A 22,223-nucleotide genomic window follows, 5' to 3' on the forward strand; every position below is an offset into this window, starting at 1 on the left:
AGTTATAACAAAAAAAACTCAGAGATTTTAAAACTGAAGGAACTTCAGAATGACCCATTTTCTTATTAAATGTCATATATGCTTTGCAGAAGTTTTCAAAAAGGAAAAAAAAAACCAGCTCCATGAAAATAAATATGTTTAGTTGTTGGTCACTTTTTTTTGTGCATTTCTTCTCAGGCAAAGTCTTAACCCTGAACAGGCAGGAAAAGGCTCAAATCTCACACAAGATCAACTGAGAAAAACAGAGAAGTGATAGAAAAATGAAAACACAGTTTTTCAAAGGTGTGTCTGAAGAGGTAATGGGCACCAACATGGTTCAGACATTTTCGCAGCTCGGGGCAAATCAGTTTATTTCCATTAACTCCACTTGAACTGCAGCTGCCAACATCAGCTGAGCATCTGGCCCTCCACATCTGGCCAGAGCTCCTGCCCAAGACAGCCTCTAACTGGAGCTCCTTCTGCCTCTGCAGTAATTTCTTTTGTGGTATTTCAGCACATCTAGGCCAGGTAGAGCAGAAATACTAAGTGAAAGCAAAAAAAGAGGAAAAATAAAACACTTCACTGCATATTTTGACTGTCAAAAGGACCTTGGAGCGGAGGGTTTCCTTTGATTTATAGGAGCTATGCAGTCAGGCTCTGCTATAAAGAGCTGTCAGGTGTTATTGCTACACCTTACACTGCTAAAGGTGATTTCCATGGCTTCATCTCTTTTTAAGATCACTGAGTACCTGAAGGACTTCTTTGCCCCGGACAGAAATTGCACTGGGGAACTGGCATTAGGTACAAACTGCCATCTATATCCAGGACCTGCTTCTGTCAGATCAGAGGCGTCATCCCAGACTTCAAAGAGAAGCCCTCTATTTCCTAGAAATTTAAAATAAAAGCATTCTCTGTAGCAGCCAACAAAAATCCCAGAGCACATGCTAGAATCAGTGGTGTGAGGAGGCAGGCCAGCACCAAAAATTTTAATAAATTGGCTCTGTTTGCAGGTCTGTTTTGCAGTCCAAGGCAGAACACAGATCTTGCTTTAGGGAATTTGTTCTACCTTAAAATCCTCCACCAGAAAGAACAAAAATCTGCAGAGAGCAGAGCATCCAACCAAGCTAACATGTCTGCTCTTGCAGGAAAAGGTACTGAGCTGACCCACAGTCAGAATGAGCCAAGCTTCATCTTATGCACAATAATTTCCTACTGCAATGCTCTACTCAAGGAGTGTCTGCAGAAACCTCTGCGGTAACTCTAGTTCAGCTATCCTTCCTCTAAATATTATCCATACTTTTTTCTCCTCATGTTCCACAGCCCTACACACCAGGCTTCCTCCCACCCTCACCCACCCTCAGCAGTGGGCTGAGCTCTCCAGCTTGCCTTTCCTTGCTATAGAACCATAGAATGGTTTGGGTGGGAAAGGACCTTTAAAGGTCATCTAGTCCAACCCCCTGCCATAAGCAGGGACATCTTCAACTCGATCAGGTTGCTCAGAGCCCCGTCCAACCTGGCCTTGAATGGTTCCAGGGATGGGGCATCTACCACCTCTCTGGGCAACCTGTGCCAGTGTTTCACCACCCTCACACTAAAGAATTTCTTCCTTGTATCTAGTCTGAATCTGCCCTCTTTTAGTTTAAAACCATTACCCCTTGTCCTGTGCACTAAGCCCTACTAAAAAGTCTATCCCCATCTTTTTTATAAGCCCCCTTTAAGTACTGAAAGGCTGCGATAAGGTCTCCCCGGAGCCTTCTCTTCTCCAGGCTGAACAACCCCAACTCTCTCAGCTTGTCTTCCTAGGAGAGGTGTTCCATCCCTCTGATCTTTTTCGTAGCCCTCCTTCCTATCAAACCTAGGAGAAATTGGCTTGATGTTGAAGCAGACAGCGTTTCGGATAGCCCTGTTTCTTGACTGCATTCATCACCAAACGATTTCTGCCCTCCATTTCCACGTGTATGTTTGCTTGTTTGGACCTTCAGTTATCTGAATACCGTACCTGGCTGGGAGGCACCAAGCCTCCTGCCCTTGCCGACAGCCTCAGTGGTGCATCTGATTTGCTGGGGAGAGACGTGCTTGACTTTACAGGAGACACCTGGCAGCAGGAAAAGGAGACAAATGCGCTGTGTGAGACTTGGAAGCACAGCTGAGGTGCAGCATGAACCCACCTTGTTTCCAAAAGGGGTCAACACTTTGCTAAAAGCCTGGCGTTATACTATGAAGCAAGCAAAACGGTTCATGCCCGCAGTCAGAATAACTGGACCTTCCTGATGGTGAGTCCTACAACTCCCGCACTGGTATCCACGAACATCAGTTGGGTTTTGTGGTCAGGGCCATGACCACTGTACTGAAAAAAAAAAATTCACATATTTTTCCTCTTACCTGCAGCAGTGACCTGCACCGGCTCCTCAAAGAAATCCCCCGTGACAGTGAGATCAGTGCCTCCTCCGAGACTGCCACCAGCTGGGAACACAGAGGCTATCTCTGCAGAGGAAGGAAAAGGGGAATCTGAAAACAAGCATTGGAAAGGTTAATCCCAGCCCTATTTCTGTCAGAGCCAGCAGTGCACTTGCACTGTTTCCAGCCAGAGCAGGCTCCTGTGAAGGAAACAGGCATCTCACTGATCCTTCACAGGGCTTTTGGCAGCTGCTGGGATTACACTAGGAATGAACAACATGGATAACTTGGCCGCATGACAGGAGAAACACTGTAATGCTTGGACTGTTACTTAGCAGTGGCTGCATCTGTCATGCTCAGATTGCAAACCAGTATATTCTGTGCTATTGAGAAGCTTGCAAAAAAAGGTGGAATTAAAACTGTTTTAATCCTTTTGACCTTCTCTGACTCGCCTCTCAATTTAGCCTATAGGTTTAGATGTTACCACACTTTCCAATCTTCCCTTAGGCTTCAGGGACAAATGGAGGGAGCTGAACATCTGACATCCGAGTGTTCACATCACGACCACGAGAATCTTTCAGGATTTTATCTCTGTTGTAGTCATGCCCTTCCACACTGGAAACCTATTTTTCTCTTTGATGACATTTACTCACTTTGCACACTGATGTCCTAGTTTAACCACCCCATTGTACTGGTATAGTTCTGAAAAAAAGACTAATAAAAAAGATAAGGGACATTGGTCTATTTCTGCATTTTTTTTGTTAATTCATCTGGTATTTACACTTTACTTTTACAATATCGACTACTGGCTAGCACGGTACAGTCTACTGGATAGATCTGGCAGATCTTGTTGCTGCTGATACTCTGCCAATAGCCAACTTCATGTAGGGTTATTTCATTTTACTGTGCCTCAATTTGTAGATAAGGACATAAAATTACCCTCCTTTACAAAGTGTTTTGAATTTATAAGCAAAACAAGCTATATGCTATAAACAATACACAAAATGTAGACATGTATTGGCTACTTTTTTAAAAAAAAAAGCTTTTGTTACCTGTTGAACCAAGCTTCAACGATACAGCCCATAAGGAACTACTGCACTCATTACATTAATTTCAGCCAACTTAACGGCAAAAACTTGATGGAACCTTGCTGTGGACCTGTGCAGGTGAACCAAGTGGTCTTTCAGCTTTATGCAACATCTGACTAAGGTCAAAGGCTGTCCAGTGCTCTGCAGTCCCTGATGCCCTACTTCTGCTTTGGCTGTTGGGCATATGGCCTTGCTGAATCTTGGACACTACTTGCCCATGACCATGATCTTAAGCAGATGCTCAGGATTTCATTGTCTGCTGTCTACAATGTAGCTGGAAGCATCATGTGGAGGTTATTATTGTTAATATACCTTTTTTTTTTTTAAACTAATGGTGCAGTAACCTGCCATTCACCATTTATCCAGAACTCAATTCTTGGAGTGACTAAACATCATCTCCTCCTTGTAGCTGATATGAGATCTATATCATCCTAAGGTCTGCATTTCTGAAATCTCAACCTTACCAAATACAGTGTGATTTAAGAGGGAAAGGTTTCTCTAGATGCAACATCTCAAGTCTACAACTGATCTGACAGGAAAAAGAACAACGATAAAGTAACATCATCCTAAACCCTGCCATACTGCTGTTCTCTGGCTGACTGTCTCAGGTTAGGCTATCCAAAACAGAGTTCAAACATATCCCTGTCTGAGAGAAACAATAACTTCACTGGGGACATCAGATATAGCCCATGGCAGCAGACTCAGCCTCAGCATATAAATCTCATCTTCTTGAAATTTTTTGTGTGGTCAAGCCCATGCCAGTGGAGTGGCACACCCGAAATGAGGACAAACAGGATTAGGTCCTTGGGAAGAGCAACAGTGAGAGGTCTTTTCTTAGACCACGCCGGGACTGCCAAAAGACAGTGGCAACCAGTGAGGTGGATTAGTGCGATACCTGAATGCGTTTGATACAAGAAAAGCTCCTGTTTGGCACTGATGAGCCAAGCACCTTTGTGTACTGCTGACCTGCAAGAGAGAGAGAAAATGCCTGAGAGATCCTTGGCCATTTAAGTCAAAGTAGACCTTCTTTTGGCAGAGCTGGACACTCGCTCTCCAGAGGAACAGCAGAACATTTCTACAAGGACCAACAGCACCTTTCACCAGCACACTGAGGCACTGATTCAAGAGACTCCATTACATGGCTGAAACTCTTTATTAGAAGTACTATCCCATTGTAAAGCATGGTTTTGACACTGTCAAAACCCATTTTCACCTCCTTTTACAGCTAAATTCTTTCCCATTTGGATGAAGAGTTAAAAGCAAGGTGAAAGGATTTTATTCAGCTAGGCTCAACAGATAACATGCTTTGGGCACTGAAACTAAAGTATTAAAACCCCAAAGCGGAGATGCTTTGGGGTAGGAACATTCTCCCTTTTCATTCCCAATCTGATGGTCGTCTTCTCAAGATAGCAAAACCTCATTTCTAAGCAATGAAACACAAGATTCAGTAAAAACATCATGCACTTATCCTGGACTCAAATGCAGCTGTGTCCCCATGCAAAACCACAGAAAAAAAAGAGAGAAAGATTCTTTTACTCACTTTCCTTTGTTAAACACCGAGAAGCTAACATTGTGGGACCCTGGAGGAGAGAAAAGTAATATGCTTTATGGCAGAAGCATGGAGGGCTCCATGAAGAGTGCATCCTATCAAACCTTGTCCAGGTGTCCTGGGCCTGATTCTCCTCTTCCTTATGCTTTCCTTACAACAGTATAACTGTGTTGATTTCAGCAGAGTGTGTGTGTGTATGAACTGAACCGAATATCAGCTTAGAAAGCTTAGAGCCTTAGATCATGGGTAGACATTATACCGTAGATAAGTACAGTTAGGTATCTGAACCTGCAAGCTGAATCTCAGGGGCAGGATTTGGTTGCCTAAGTGCTTTGTGTCATCTTAGACCCCGTGGATCCTATCTGACCTCACTTGCCATGCTAGGAAGGTGTACACCTCCTTCAAGACCTCCTTTATCTCTGACACCCCTCTGGAGAGATCCCAGATACCCCAAGATGTCTCTAAAGTTCAGGCTATTGAATTGCACCATCAGTGTCCACATGAGAGCTAGATACTAATTTCTATTTTATATATTTAATCAGCCCATCTTTCCCAAGCAGGAAGCTTGCTGCTCAGACAAAGCCTTGGAAAGAAATCAGAAACTTCTTCAGAGTGCTGGCAACCAAGGAAAAATGAAAGGGATCCAACCTGCTACCAGAGAGACCATGAATAGAAGTGGGCACTCAATTTATTCCTCTCTGATAACAGAGCAGTAAAGGGAAGGTCCATCACATACAAGAAGGAATAAAGTAAAAAAAAAGGCAAACTCAGCAAAGACCCCAAATCACATTGTTGCTGTCAGCCATGTCCACATCATCTCTGTCATGGTTTCACTTGAACACTGCACTTCATTTTCTCCAAGGCTGTGCAGAGGATGTGAATCCCTGCAGTGGCTGTGTTGAACTGTGGTAAGCCTTGACGTGAAGCAGGTTTTCTGGACTCAACCCTGAGCCAAATTCCTAACCAGAGACAGAGCAGGAACTTGTGATAGACACCCTCCCTCTGCCCTCTGGAGTTGCAGGAATAATGGAAACCCATGCTTTTTCCCCCTTTTCACCAACCTATGTGGTTCCCTTCCACCCGGCACTGCAGCGTCCCCAGTCCATCCTCTGCCCGAATAGGGTAGCTGTGGAGAGACAAAGGATTTTGCTAAGCCTTGAGAGCAAAAAGAGCAAAATACAGCGAGAATGATCTAACCAAAGATGTGGACTTACACATCTGAGCTAGTCACACTTGGCTCCCTTTAGAAATAAAAGAGAGAAACAGGTGAGATGGAAGAGGAACAACCCATCTCCCCACTGACCATCAGGAGCTCAACAGCTTAGAAGGAAGCCTACCAGCAACACCCAGTGCTCCAGACTGGCTCCTTCACCCTCACTACCAGAAGCTGATCCTGTTGGTGACCTTAAGAACCCCCATTTGAAATAAGAGCTGAGGGGAGATGAGTGTGGGCACATGGTGAGGGTGAATAGGACAACAAAGACGTTTCCCCTCTACTTACACCTCTGCATGTCCCTAATCTGTAAATAGGAGCAGGTAGCAATTAAACCAGATGTGCTGGCATTACATCAACCTCCTGGAGCCGTGGAATGAAGCAAGTCCCACCGTCAACTCACATTTGCATACAAGTCCCTTTCCTGGGAGCCAGAAGGAATTTTACAGTGCAATAAGAGGGACCACTGAGGACCCCAGAAGCCTTAGCACTTAATTCTGCAGGAGCAGGTTTTTCCCCTGGTTCCCTGTAAAAGCAGCCTCCCCCTTTTCCAGGATTTACAGGCACTGTGAGAGTGCACCGTTCATAAAAGAAACACTGCTGCAGAGCCCATGGCTTTTCCTGTAATTCAACAGGGTGCAAGAGCCAGCGGCCTAAAGGGTCTCCTGCAACTTACAGAAGACAAGGATACATTAATACCAATAAATGAACAGTGCCAGGGCCCAGGCACCAGAGCCTATCTGCCTATGCTGTTAAATTTTTAGAGTTCTATTTGCCCAGTTTGGGCTCAGGTCAGCTAATCCACCTTTCAAATTAGTGTCTATATGTGACTGAAGACAATGAGTTGACCAGGGTCAATAGGCAGCTTGGAAATGGCTACCCTGTTTTGGAGTCTAAAGAGCTGAACAGAACAGATGTGGCCAGGGCATAGTGTATCATCTCCGGGCCAGAGAACAGCCCCTGGCCTGCCTGGTTATGGCTAGAGCCTTGAGAGCCAGCAACCCTCACCCACCCCTGTCACAGACCATACGGTTAAGTCCCCATGGTCTCTCTCCATCTTAAGCCGAAGCAGAAGAGCTTCTCCAAAAGCCAAGAAAATTTTTTGTGGACATGCTGTGCTGAGCCATTGCACCAAAACAAACCAAAGGTAAGTCAAGAACTGACATGCTTCTAGCTCGCCTGTCAGCAAAAGAGCAGAGACTGGTCCATCCGCCTTCTTCGGCCATAAGGATAGCTGGTCTAGGCAAAAAAAAAACAACAAAAAAACAGAAAGATGAGATATGATACAACAAAGTTTCATGAATGAAATCCTGATCTTGTTAAAACCAGCAGCCAATATTTTCAAATGGGACAGGAACTTCCCCTCACTTGTATCTAGCATTTATTAACCTCCTAGAAAACTGGACAAACCCTAATCTCTCATATCTCAGCCTGCAAAGTGTATTCCCCAAATACTGCAGAACTGCACACCTCTGTAAAGATTGTGGCAGGACCACCTCTGAGACAGCTAGCTCTGAATAATCTGATGCCTCCTCCCCATAGTGAAGGGTTGGTAGTCTGAGCCCCAGGAGGGCTGTACTCACCCTTACCTTCCAGAAGCAGCGGGCAGCACAAGTACAGCATCAGGCTTGTACTGCCATACTGCTTTAAGATGCAGCTCAGGCATTTCTTTCTTCACTGAGGGAAGACACTACAAAACAACCTCTGCTAGGAATCATCCACGCTCCTAATAGCAAATCCAAGTATTCCCACCTTAAAGAACCAATATGGCAAGAGACAGCTTTCACAGGAGAGGAGAAATCAGGTGGGAGCAATAAATTCACAGTAATTGGCATCATAAGCAAAGGGTGGAAATGATTCTTTGAGAATTAACAGGCAATTAAGGAAAATATGTAATTAAAACCTGTAATGCAAACACTTTGCTATGACCCATGCTTCAGAGTGTAGTTGTATGAGGTTTTATCAAAAGAGTTTGCTTTTATTAACACAGCTTGCTGATATTGAGATGCCTTTCCTTTTAAGGATGAATAGAAAAAATTCAGTGCTGCAAAATGTTCGGTTCAGCATCACTGGACCATTGCATCCCCTACAAAATATGGAAAAGGGTGCAGAACACACTTGAAAGTATAAAAACCGTTCTCTTTTTCGCTCCAAATCCTGAATCAGTGTGACTGAGTGACAGACTGCTCTGGTCAAGTCCCAGTCCCCACCCAGTACGTATTTATTAACACACCAAAAATGGGCAAAGTATTCATGTGAAGCTACAATGTGAACCTGTCTGGTATGCTAAGATTTTTGAGGCCATTTCCTTTCTGGCAATAGTGAGGTTAAGCTGTAAATGAGTAATCTAGCAATGGAGCATGCAGGCACATCTAACCTGCAGTCAGACAGACCAGCCTTTCTTCCCACTGATCAAAGGTTTCACAGTTCCACTAGAGGCAGGTAAAACAATAATTAATATCAAACAAAGGATGCTAATGTGCATCCAGTGAGCAAAAATGTAGGGCTGATAAACAGGTGCAGCTGGTATGTCAGGAATCTGCACTGGACTTTCATTCACACTAGCAGAGAATTCCGTTACTTAGCAAGGGACATTTCCATTCAGCCTGAGAAGCAGTTAAACATCTAGTGGTCAAATATCTGCTGCTGCAATTAAAATTTCTAACTACTGAGAATACACACCTTCCCTGGCTCCTGAAATGATCCCTAAAATGCCAGCACAGTAGCTATAGATTAATAGTTTATCTTTAAAATACTTACCTGGGCTTAGTTCTTCACTGCCATTGGCACAAGTGCAAGGAAATCATAACTCAGTAGTATCTGAGAACGCTTCCACACATACGGAAATACATATGACAGATCAGCATTCATGCTCATTTTGGATTCACTGTGCTTACAGTGCTGCTAGTCTGAAGTACATTTTTAAAATCTACCTGCTTTGCTCTGTTGCATGTAACCATAGAAGCAGCAGAAAATAAAAATCAAACCTTTCCTGAGAACAAGGAAGTGACCAGAGAGGGTTTAAAGCAGTGAACAACAAAGCCTTTTGTCTCAAAATACTTCTGCTTTGTCTTCTGACTCACCAGAGCATCTGCTTCAAACTAATAGTTTTTCTAAAAATGCAAATGGAAGGGAAAATTTATTTAACTTTTAGATTCTGACATTATTTTAATTAGTAAAATTTTAATTTGCTAGCCAAAATAAAATCTACAGCAACCAGACGCAATTACAGTACAATTCACACTGAGCCGTGATTGACTGTGCTGCCAGTAAACAAACCAACTAGCTTAATGGACCAGTTGCAATTAGATTAACAAAGTTTGCTGGAGCCCAACTCATGAGCTGCAATAAACCACAAAGGAAGTAAATGGCAATTCTGGGCCAACTGGTTGCAATTTATTGCTGTCAAGGAGGCTGATGGAAGAAATGCCAGTTTACAGGGACTGGGTCAGATAGCAGCCTATATATATAATTACCCATCAATATAATCCACATTGAAGTCCAGGGTCTCATATCTTCCAGCAATTGCCTTCCCATAAATCTCTATTAAATTTCCTGTTTAAAAGGAAATGGAAATTGAAAGGAGTCTTTTAAAAGCAGAGAATTTATTTGCAGATTTTGTGAGCCAAACAAAAGAAATTCTTGGTCTTTGCAAATTTTGCAGAGAGGTGCCTAACTGGCTGCACTGATGGCTGCTCTCAGCTTCTACCATTGTTCAAGGTGACTTTGCACTTAATTCACTTTTCCCAAAACACAAGTCTTTGTTTCACACAAAAAAGTCCATTCCTGATTTTTTAGCAGATCTCTAGTATTTGTACTGATAAGACATTTTCCTCAGCTCTTTTGTTAACCAAGCTCCACATTCTAACCAAATTCCACTGTAGAACCTCATGAGGCAACCAAAATGACATCATTTGTACACTAGACAGGGTCAAGGTCTAAAGAAGGACCTCAGCATATGTGTGGCCAGCTGAGTCACTCCCAACACTCCCTTGACCACACTGGGTGACAGCTTGGTTCAGTTGCCTGCACAGAGGTTTCTTAAATCATTTGAGGCACTCTATCCTCCCACTGTGGCACCAGAAGGGAATGAGTCTTCCTGGTTCTGTGTCATATCTACCTGCTCCATGCAGGTCCTTCATGCTCCAGGACATCTCAAATAGCACTAGACACTTAGTGTTACTCATGTTCTTCACTGATTACACTGGGAGGTCAAACATCCAGCTAACACATAGAAACCTCCATACAGACACCCTAAAGCAAGGCATGAGAATCCAGAGCTGAACTGCACCTGAAAATACTTGGAAATGAGGGATGGACTTAGATTTAGGAGCATCTATGTGATCTAATCAGCCAGGTACCTCTCTGCACTCTTGAGAGACCAAAATGTTTTGATTAATCTTGACTTTAGAGAAAATTGAAATGCTGATTTCCAAAGAAGCCTACAAATACAAACAGAATAGAAATAGGGGAAAAAAAGTCTTCCATACTCCAGTTAACTGTTCAGACCAAAAACAGTGACTGTCTTCTCATGTAACTTTAAAGTCTGATCTAAAGCCCCATTAACCAAAAGGTCTGTATGGCATTACAATATCATCACCTAATAGCTAATTCTTCTTAAAACCATTACTAAATAAATAGGGTCAGATGACTCAAGAGTTGAGACTGATTAGATCTATCCATCTGCTGAACAACATCTCTCTACTTGGGCAGAGTTGGGCTACAGAAGCCAAGGACCAAATAACCTGGTCACTGTGCGTTACCCACTTCTCTTGTACCCAGTGCTGCAGACTCTCTCCCCTTGTGCAAACCCATTTTCCTGTTCAGCATGAGCTTGGACATTAAGTTCTGGAGGTGCCCATTTTAATTCCCAGCAAGACAGATCCCTCATAAGGGGAAAGACAGTATGGAACATCAAATAATAATTAAAGTGGGCTCCAGCTTAAAGAAAGGTCCCGTACCTGGGATGCCAGATGGTGGACTAATTTGGTAAACCACAGGTGTCTGCGCAGCAGAGAACTGCAAAGAGAAATTTGTAGTTAAATGGCAGTCATTTTCGCAGCAGTCCAACAAGATCTGATTACACATTGCTCACAACACAGTTGGCAACCGCATTTCAGAGTGTCACACTTCAGATTTGATCTTTGAAGCAGAGTCCTGCTCTGAGAAGGAAGTACAAACATCCCCTTCTTGCTGCCTCTGCATTCAGAGTATGGCTTACTGCTATTTTTACATCCTCTTTTGTGCCCAAATTGTCCACCCTGGCCTGAGTCAATTCCAGAAGATATGGTTTAATACACTATAAAATTTCTAAGCCATGCTTTATCTGAAGTTGAGACCTCCATTTTATCTTGCATTATGGCACCATTTTTCTTCCCAATAGTATACTCTTAAAAACTATTTCTGCATCATAGAAGTGAAATACTTCAGCTAGCCTTCAGCAAGCTTGTTGGGTACCCTAAAGCAGTGTAGCAAAGAAAACGCTTGCATTGGCCCATCTCAATGCAGTATAACACATCAAAGGGGTCTTTGGGAAAGCACTACCTTGGCCTCTGAGGGAACAGCAAGGAAATACTGGAAATCTGCTATGGGGTACTATTTTTGACTTAAACAGAGTCCAAGAAGGAGCACAGAGACTGTGCTTTGAAGCAAGCCTCTCAGAAGATGGGGAACACACAGGGACCCTTTCCAAGTGGAGGAAGGTCATCATCAGCCTCCCAAAGTAGCTGAGACACACAGATACCTGACCCAGCACATCCTTTTGCTGCGTTTTCAACAAGTAGAGCAGCTCTTTCGCCCCTTTTCTCCAGTTGACTCTAAAATCTGTGAGATTTTTTTTTTAACGAAAATAACTCCAGAAATTTTTTGCCTAGGCTAACACCAATCCTATTCAAATGGCATTGTGTGTGGGAGCACTACTCATCTGTCGAGTGGCCAGAGGCACACATGGTCCTCCACATGCTGTTAACTCACATGGAACCAATATTTTCTGTAAATGTCCCTGTCCCTCCCTGGAAGATGGCAAACCAAACAGGACAAAGAAATGGATGGCTTCAGCAGATAAAAGGTGCCTTATGTCCAAATCAGGCATCTGGATCCCAGGACTAAAGGAAATAAAAAGGCAGTGGAAACCCTTTGGAAGTGTCTAAAAAAAATTCCTGCTGTGGATGAGGAATTGTCTCCAGCACACTAGGTATTATCCAGTGCTGGGTTAGCTGCATATCATCTTGTAACAAGCTGATGTAGCTGAGACAGTGTGGTCTAGTGTTAGTGGGAGTGTACCTGGACAGGCAACAAAACAAGAGCTGGATATCTTGGGAAAGCCACAAGGAGAGTTATGGAAAAGGAAGGTAGGTTCTTGGACTATGGCTATATGAGTAAATAAAATAACCTGGAACCTGGTATTTAGAATCACAGAATTGTTTAGGTTGGAAAAGACCCTCAAGATCAAGTCCAATCATTAACCTAGCACTGCCAAGTCCACCACTAAACCTTGTCTCTACATGACACATCTACACGTCTTTTAAATACCTCTAGGGATGGTGACTCAACCACTTCCCTGGGCAGCCTGTTCCAGTGCTTGACAACCCTTTTGGTGAAGAAATTTTTCCTAATATCCAATCTAAACCTCCCCTGGTGCAACTTGAGGCCATTTGCTCTTGTCCTATCTCTTGTTACTTGGGAGAAGAAACTGACACCCACCTGGCTACAACCTCCTTTCAGGTAGTTGTAGAGAGTGATAAGGTCTCCCCTCAACCTCCTTTTCTCAAGACTAAACAACCCCAGTTCCCTCAGCTGCTCCTCAGAGGAATTGTGCTCTAGACCCTTCACCAGCTTCGTTGCCCTTCTTTGGACACGCTCATCTTCCCCACCTTCTTTTTGAGCCCTCTCCTGTCCTCACTTGCACTTACAGATGCTGCTGTCAGCCCAATAAATAGCATAAAAAACTCACTTGCTAAATCAAATCAAAGACGCCATTGCATATGTTGGGTTTTTTCCCCAAGCTTTCCTTGAACCCCATTCCCTTTCAAAGCTCAGCCTTTGCCTTCCATCCTCCTCACGGTCATGTTAAAAATGAATGAGTAGCCACAAACTCCCTCCAGTGATGGCCACTTCTGAGAAGCAAAGGCATCATCGCACCATACCCTGGGCTGCAGCCGATGTGGAGAAAGAAGCCAAAACCAGCATGAAAGCTAGGGCCACTAGCTGACACAAGTCTTCCAAGCTGTTCAGACTTGTTGCTGCCTGCAGCAGGCTTTTTCAATCTAATGTGGAGGCAAAATTAATTTTTAATACGCATAGCTCCCAGGTCCCAGTCCCAAAACAAAGAGACACATTGTGTTTTATTTAGCTTGGAATGTGCCTCATTAACAGCATCCCCTGGTGATTTTTCATCAACTCTCTAAGCTAGCTGAACCTCCCAATGACTTTTCAGCTTTAATGTGCAATTTACTGAAAACGCTGGGCTTTCTTGCTTGATACTCAAAGTTAGCACAGAGGTGGGATGTGACTTCCAAACACACCAGGCCTCATCTCAAAGCACACAGCCATGGTTAAGGATTCTGCTCTGCAAGAGTTCCTGACACCATCATCATTAACTGATCTAACACCACCATACCCCACAACCTCCTGAGACAATGTGCTTTGACATTGAGAGCCAAAGGGAAAACACTGGTCGGGGACGGGGGGGGGGCGGGAAGTAGCAAGCTCTCAAAATAACTGAGCAACAGTTTGATATGAAATCACAACTGAGTTCTGAGCTTTCTAAATCTTGCCCATCTTAGGTGTGGAGAGCTGTCTTAGACCTGAAGAGCTGTTCTTTCCTGGAACCAACTGTGCCCACAGGAGGTATTCTTGCCCATGGCTACCTGTCAGTGCAGACTGTTAGCTGCCACCCTGTAGCTTGTAGGGTAACACCAGAAGCAGCCAGCATAGGGTCTTCTGACACAATAGGGTCTTCTGACACAATAGGGTCTTCTGACACAATAGGGTCTTCTGACTGTGTGGCTTAAGTGCAGAGACAGATTAACTTGGACCCAGATTTTTGATTCAGAAAGACCTCTTAGGTCACCTAGTCTATCCAGTGCCAGACTGATGAGTACCTCGATGCACCTGGTTTTAAGGGACAGAAAGGGCATCCTAACCTCTTATCCTGACATGCAATCGGATATATACAGTATATGAGAGAGAATACTTCAACATATTCCCTGTGATGCTATGTCTGAAGTTTGACTCCCTTCAATACCTTGAATTCTTTACCATTACTTCTAGACTTGCTTGGTGGTTACCTTGAAAGTATAATTTTCTTTCTCCACTTCAGTCAGGTTGTTAATCACATGTCCTTTAAAGATCACCTCCACATAGTACAAACCCTCCTGGGGTGAAGACCTAGGTGGAATAAAATGTGTTTTATTACATTATTTTTATACAGATTGGGTTTATTTTTTAGGAAATGCCAGGTCCTTCACAGGGTCTCCATTCTTACCAGGTCCACTGAGGCTTCAATAGAGCAAGGCAAATTTACACTGTGAACCCAAACTTTACACATATGAACCCAAACTCTAAAACTACAATTTAAAAGAAAAATGTGGAGGCACAGCAAGAAATTACAGTTAAGTGCAGAAGGTGATAGGACTACATCAGAACTCTATCCAAATTGTACGTTAGTGCAAAACACAGACATGCTCATTAGACATGCTCAGACAGTAATTGTTATTCATTAGTATTAAAATAACCCAGGGCTGCCTGGATCTACAGGGCATCTTGATCCTGGTTTGTAAATTAGTGCTGCATTCTTAACGCACACAGTTTCTCAGCACAGCATTCAGCAGAATTAACTCCCAGCCAAATCATAGCAGCAAGAGATGGAAGAGCCCCATTAGGGTCACTCTTACAGCCTCTTGAGGCACCCCTAGTCTTCCAGTCAAACAACCTTCTTTAAAGTTATGACAGGATAGAAAACAGGGAGCTTAGATTGCCCAGCTGGTGCTTGAAACCGTATTTGTTTCCTCCTCTACTCATAACCTCTCTCTATGACCTTGGACAGGTCAAGGACACCAAAAACTGGTAAAATCCCCGCAAAGATTTTCTTGGGAGTTTTGCATCTAAGAATTAGATATCTACAAACCTTTGTGGATCTGAGTCTAGCCTCTCCAAGAAGCCTCCGTCTGACTCTCATGCTAGGTAGCCTAGTGCTTCATTAAGTTGAAATAAGAATAAATGCAACACAGCTTAGGAGGTGTTCGGGTGCAGCCACAGTAGCAGCCATAGGTATTCCTTCAACTCCCAAACTGCCTGTACAGACACTGAAAGAAAATGAGGATCCTACCAGACAAATGGCAAGGTCTCACCCACGCTATAGTCACGGATCATACCTTGTTCTGCATCTTATAGTGGGTAAGTCAAAGTACAGAGGAAAGACATCACATGGCAACCTGGGCAGGTCTGGATTCACGAGGGACACCTCCAGCTGGGATGCGCTGGCTGAAGAGACACCTTCTAGCTGGTGGGATGTTGAGCCTAAGCAATCAAAGTCAATCAGAAGAGCTTTGTGAGGACAGGATCACCCACATTCAGTCACATATGACAAACATTTTTGAATGTGCAACCCAGCTTCTCTTTAGGAGCAATGCTTAGAGCCCTTAATCAGGCTTTTTTAAATCATGTTTGTGTAATTTCATATTGTCGTGGTTTAACCCCAGCCAGCAACTAGGTACCACGCAGCCGCTCACTCACTCCCCGCTGCGGTGGGATGGAGGAGAGAATCAGAAGGGTAAAAGTGACAAAACTCATGGGCTGAGATAAAAACAGTTTAATAATTAGAAAGAAATAATAATAATAAAAATAAGTCGTAAGGAAAAGAGAAAAAATAACAAAGAGGAAAATAAAACTCAAGACAGACAAGTGATGCAAATGAAAACAACTGCTCACCACCAACCGTCCAATGCCCAGCCAGTCCCCAAGCAGCGGCCCCAGCCCGCCAGCCTCCCCCCTAGTTTTATTGCTGAGCATGACATCACACGGTATGGAATATCCCTTTGGTCAGTTGGGGTCAGCTGTCCCGGCTGTGTCCCCTCCCAACTTTTTGTGCACCTCCCACTTGCTGGTGGGGTGGTGTGAGAGGCACAAAAGGCCTTGACACTGGGTAAGCACTGCTCAGCAGTAACTAAAACATCGGTGTTATCAACCCTCTTTTCAGCACAAACCCAAAACAGCACCATACAAGCTACTATGAATAAATTTAATTCTATTCCAGCCAAAACCAGTACACATATTAAGATCAAGTTCATCCCACCATGAAGCTGCATGGGGTTTTTTGCCTCTAATACAGTATTTGGTCTCTCCCACATGTATTCTAGTGCAGAGATTGACAGTTAATGGGAGTTTGAACCACCTCAGCCATCTACACTGGAAAAAACATGCCATAGATACTTAAAGAACCTGCAAAAATCAGTACCGTTTGACACGGTCTTTGCAGTTGCTGACGTCTTGCATAGTTTTGTTGACAGGCCCTCAAGTTGGCCTGTGCTGTAAGGTGGATCTGCTTAGCCCATTTCTTTAGAGTGAGCTGTCCAAAGGATCAAAGACTTTTGATCTTCAGAAAGTCAAGCTTTATCTGAACATAAACTAGCATGCTTAATTTTTGCAGTGTAATCAAATACAACTAGAAATGAAGAAGTCTTACAAACAACTCTCCCTTTGCTCACAAACTTCACAGGTGGTTCCCAGCCCACAGACTCAGTTTAAGTGACATCAGTGGTTTCTCGATTTGCAGCAAACTGCACATCTCCTCCTGGCCCAGGAAGGTTTTTCCCCTTCTCCCAAGGCCTGGCTGTCTGCTTCCCCCCACCAAAAAAAGAGACTGTGCTTGAACTGGAGTTCCCAGCTGTGACTGTCTCTGCCTGCCACACAGTGCTGTTGGGGAAACATCTCCCTTGAAGACCTGAGCTTCCTTTCTTCCCTCCGTTTCATCATCTCTATGGGAATGCACAATATTCAGACAAATAAGACTGATACCATTCATCATAGTTATAAATGACCAAAGTGTCAGATCTTGAGCAGCTAAACCGAGAGTACAGCTGCCTCATAAACCAACTCTCTTCCCAATGAATCAATATTCAGCACTGAGGAAAATCAGGCCTAGCTTTGCACAGCTGGTTTTGGGCCCAGATGAGCATGACATAGCAATTTCTGTGATTTTTACTCAGATCTCGTGTTTCTCATTAGTGTTTTTAAAGCTCCAGCACCACAGCACCTATGAACAGAGGAGATTTTCAGCTTTTCTTCAAAAAAAAGAGTGGCAGAGAGGAAATTTCTAGCCCTACATCTGCAAAAATAAGGTAAAAATCTGACTTTTTTTGCTTGGAAAGAACTTAAAAATAAGCAACCATCAGCAATAACTTATGAATTAATAATTTCAAGCTGATTTAATGTTATGAGTGCCACAGCCCATGGCTCTGTTGCTTAGGGTTTGTCACTCCAACTACAAGTCTCAGAATGGAGCTGATTCTCTGTTACTTTGACGCATGCTTCATAAGAGTTTAGAACTCACCGTCAAGAGTAATAGTAATCCATGTTCCTCCAGCGACACTGCCCTCTCGGGGCTTAATGAGCAATCCCGTGGCTGTCACTGCAAAAACAACCCAGCTACATCATGTTGAAGTGTAATGCAAACATCTAAAAGATCTCATTCAGGACAAGACAGTAGTCTGACAGCTGTCCTCCTGTGATCCCACCCTTCATCTCATTTCTGCTTCTCAGGCACCCAAATTAGTCATATTGCTCATCCTTTTCTCCCCAGCTGTCTCTCCTATGTAATAGTCCTGCTTCCCCTCAGGGTGATTTTGATGCCTTCAGGACTTGGTGAACCAAGCTACAAGTCTGAGTCTCCTGTCCTCCTCAAGAATTAAAATAAAGATGATAAATCTCATGCTTATTCCTCCAGCTCTCAAAGAAATGTGTTTGCTGACTTCTGTACACTCTCCCAAACTTAGAGCTGCCCACAAAATATGTCTCTTCTGGCTCCAAGACAGCCTGTCCAGCTCTTTCTTGCCAAAATCCTTAGGAAAGAAACACAGACCTGGAAAGGAACTCGTGCTTCATGAAATTAAGTCACCTGTAACTTGCTATGCAATGCCTTTCATAAAGGCATTAAATTCTTAAGATAATTTAGGATTTATTTTGGGGACCTTCATCCTCTGAAGCTAAGAGATGAGCCAGTGGCTGGCTTCTTTTTTTGTAGCCAATGACCAGAATTTTCCAGAAGGCCTTTTACAGTGATATCCAGTTTCCTGTTTAGCATTTAAGGAGATTTCCAGCTTCTTAGCTGCACATGAATGCAATCTCACTGAACACCAGTACTGATCACTGAAGCCAAATATTGAACACACTTGCATCAGGAACCCTTAATATCAACATGCAAACAGTGATATGACTATCATCAAGTGAATGAAAACCAACAGGCATGAGAAGAACCCAGGTAGAACAGGGAAAATTAACAATGAATCCAGAAATCTCCACTGGTTATGGAAATAATGCCATGAAAAGCCACTGATAAGGGTGGACAATGTCCAGTATGCTGCAGTCAATATCCCATAATATTCAACACCTTTTAGAGATGCTTCTCCATGTCTCATTCACAGTCAGTCTGTATCCAGCCTGGTGGCACTGGATTTTGCTGGTGGTGTACGACCAGTGTGGTTGGAGACAACACCTCTCTGTCACCCACCTGCAAAGAATATCAGCTCCACACTCAGGAAGGATGATCTCCAAGGGTTCATCTTGAACTTTGGATGGGGATTTCACAAGAGTGTGGTTCCAGGATCATGCCTTGGGGCCTTAGGACCTTCGCTGTAACATTAAAACAAACCCCATCTGTATTCTTCCTTCATGCTGCAAACCTGTGGGAGCAATGGTCTGTGATGTAGCAGACAAGATGGACTGCAACGTGGAATCACAGAGAAAACACTAATTCACCTCTCACACAGTATAAAGGATCAGTATATTGCAAACCATACTCCTTTTCCTCCCACCCAACAGACCTATATAGATGATATGCCCCTCTGAGCAGGCCACTTTCCAACCAAACTCAGGTGAGCTTTCTCTCACCAGGGCCATGTTTCAGGAGACTGAATCCAATTAAGCATTAGGCACAGGTGAACTGGTGAAAGCAATTACAGGATTTAGAGACAATGGTGGTAAACTCTTCTAGCTCTGTGCTGCTTCATGCAAAATTGTTGCATTTATTACATTAAACTGAATCGTGCCATGGTCATTCTCCAGCTCCAAAGAGAAACGGCAGGACCTGACTATAGTATTAAGCTCTCTAGCTTTACACAGTTAGCCCCAAACTGGGAATGGCCCATGCTGGCTCCTCAGGTGTGCCTAGGAATTGTTTGGAAGAACACTGGTAGACTTGATCACAACAGCTGTGAACTGTTCTACTAATTCAAGAAAATAAACATTTGATTCCTTGTAGACTAGCAAGTTCCTTGGTCTTACTTGCTATCATATCCAGACATATCACACATTCCCTTTATAAAGTCCACGCCAGAAACTGTTCTAACATTTAGATATCTAACATCAACTTCTACTGCCTTAACCCTGGATTTTGTACCAGTATGGGTCAATTGACCCATATTAATTATTAATTAACCACGGGTCAATTAATTTAGCCACATTTTTAAATGAGCAAGAACCTCAAATTCTCACCAGTGAGCACAGAGACGGGGACACCTGCTTTTCATGGGGGACTGTTACCCTTACCCAGAACATCTCTTGGTTGTTACAACTCAGCTCAGACCACAAAAGCCCCAGACATAAAGATAAAATCTTACAGCAAGAAGCTAATTGGGGATTTTGGATTGTGGTTATGGTAGGACCTAAAGGGCAAAATTCACAATCACTGTATGAGGCACTGTATAATCAGTAATTCTCAAAGGAAGAATCCATGTCCCCCATGCAGAAAAGCGAAATGATGCAAAGGAAGACAGCCTTTCACATTCCTGTTCCACCACTCAGTTACTGAAAAAAGGACAAGAATAGAACTCAACTCTCTTAAGGTTCACTTCCTCCACAGGACGATGGTACCAAGAGCTCATGTGTTCTTCCATGTCGTGGTCTTGCTTCATGCAATATATGCACTGCACTGATTCAAGCCCTCTTGCACATTGGTGAGTGCCTGTCAGGTCACTTGAGAAAGCCTAAACAACTGTCCATAGCACCGTCTGCTTTGCTGGCTTCTGTAAATGTCCATAAGACCCATCAAAATGAAGCCAATTGAGTTGATTAATAGCTACATTAAAGAAAACAACACTATTCAAAGAAAAAAAAAAGGGGGGGCTGGCTCTTTGTTTGCTACTGCTACAGTAGTTCAGAATACCTGATGCTTTAAGTCACTTTTAAAAGGACTGACACATGTGGAGAATTATCTGTGGTCTATAGGCACAAAGTGCTGTTGAACACTGATTAGAAGGTGTGGTCAACTTGTGTCCAAGGGTGCTGGATATCGTTGAGGCATTGAACATTCCTGACTTCAGAGGAAAGCGGAGGGAAGGGAACTTGCTTGTCTGCTCCTGTTTCTTTCTGTCTGGCCTTTGCCAGATAATGCAGTAAGGAGTTTCAAGGCAGCTGGTGAAAGGCTGAAGAAGCATTCTCCAAGCACCTAGGGACACCCAGTACTGATCTAGTAATTGGGATATTTTTTATAGCAATATACTGACCTCATGGCAAAGGGAGGGAATGAATGGAGAACAGAAATAACTGCTCAGGATTGGGCAGCAACGCATTTGGTGATAATGGCAGAAAAGGACAAAATCCAGAATAAAGCCACGTCCACATTTGTTGCACAACCCAATAGAAGCAGATCCACAGCGCGTAACAACCGCTGCTGAAGACCCAACATCCACACTGCAAGCATTTAGGGGTGTTACACACAGCACTAGCTCCAGCCTAGTCCCAAGGACTGAACATCCGTTAATGGCAGGAGTGCTGTTTGGTGCATATCTTTGTTTGAATTTATCCAGAAGGATTGACATCTGTTTACTGAGAGAGTTCTGTGGTGTGAAAAAAATCACCTTATCTGGAGATGAGAAGACTTGCTTCAAAGTGCACTCCTGGTTTAAAATGGACACTAAAGAAGATACTGTGCAGCCTCTAAAGCACCTCTCCCTCCCTTAGGAGTGGGGACTTCTTTGCAAGATTAGAGTGGAATGCAATGCATCCATAGCAGGTGTTCAAGAAACCATGTCTGCTGGTTGGCCCTCTAGGAAAGGCAAACCTTATAGCAAAGCCGATACTGTTTTTCACATGCTTCTTCCTCTATTGCTATTACCATAAACATGGTTTTAAGATCATCCAAATACTATACATCAGACAAGAAGCCTCCTCAGAGCTGCTAGGTAAGAGCAGGGCTGCACAGTGGAAGAAGTGTGGGTCACCACCCTAGAAAAGATGCAACAGGAGAGCGACGCTCTTAGAGGTGAGAGTGGGGCAGAAGATTTAGTTACCCCATAACTATGGAAAACACACTGTTCTCATAAAACCGCCTTCTAAGCTTCTATTGCTTATTGTACCACAAGACCTACTGTAACTAGTCTCCCTATATTTCTTGCACATTTTAATGTAACTGCAATTTGTAGGGGTCAGAGGCCAGAGCCCTGATGCATGTGAACCTTGCATCTCAAAGCAGGTGCATACAAGATCATTTAGGTTTACTTTTACTATTCTTATTAGGATTTTTTTCTGGTATTACTTACCTTATTCAATTTGTTCTTCTTCCATTCCTCCAGTGAGTGAAGTGCAGAGGCTCCAATATCAGCATAACTGCTCCATCCCTTTGACTCCAGCTCTACCACAATTTTCAGTCTGAGATTGTGTTAGGCACTCAGTTCATGCCCTGCGTGGGTAACTGAGTCACGGTGTGCTGGAACCCACCAGACTAGTTTCTCAAAAGGCTCAATGCCCGTCACAGACAGCTCAGAGCCGTCCATTGGGCGTG

The 22,223-nt window shown here is 43.5% G+C and overlaps 1 protein-coding gene across 1 annotated transcript in view; it reads right to left on the reverse strand.

The window, feature by feature from the left end:
• Positions 1–19,089, reverse strand: part of PKHD1 (PKHD1 ciliary IPT domain containing fibrocystin/polyductin) — a 262,741-nt gene extending 243,652 nt beyond the window's left edge. The window contains 13 exon segments of the mRNA XM_050894040.1: positions 729–864; positions 1,979–2,074; positions 2,362–2,463; positions 4,360–4,430; positions 5,005–5,044; positions 6,075–6,139; positions 7,391–7,465; positions 9,703–9,781; positions 11,188–11,245; positions 14,515–14,614; positions 15,601–15,745; positions 17,778–17,855; positions 18,954–19,089. Of these exon segments, the coding sequence (XP_050749997.1) occupies positions 729–864; positions 1,979–2,074; positions 2,362–2,463; positions 4,360–4,430; positions 5,005–5,044; positions 6,075–6,139; positions 7,391–7,465; positions 9,703–9,781; positions 11,188–11,245; positions 14,515–14,614; positions 15,601–15,745; positions 17,778–17,855; positions 18,954–19,005 (1,097 nt within the window). The 5' untranslated portion in view covers positions 19,006–19,089.
• Between the last annotated feature and the right edge of the window lie 3,134 nt (positions 19,090–22,223).

Source organism: Gymnogyps californianus, chromosome 3, assembly GCF_018139145.2.
Source record: "Gymnogyps californianus isolate 813 chromosome 3, ASM1813914v2, whole genome shotgun sequence".
NCBI lineage: Eukaryota > Metazoa > Chordata > Aves > Accipitriformes > Cathartidae > Gymnogyps > Gymnogyps californianus.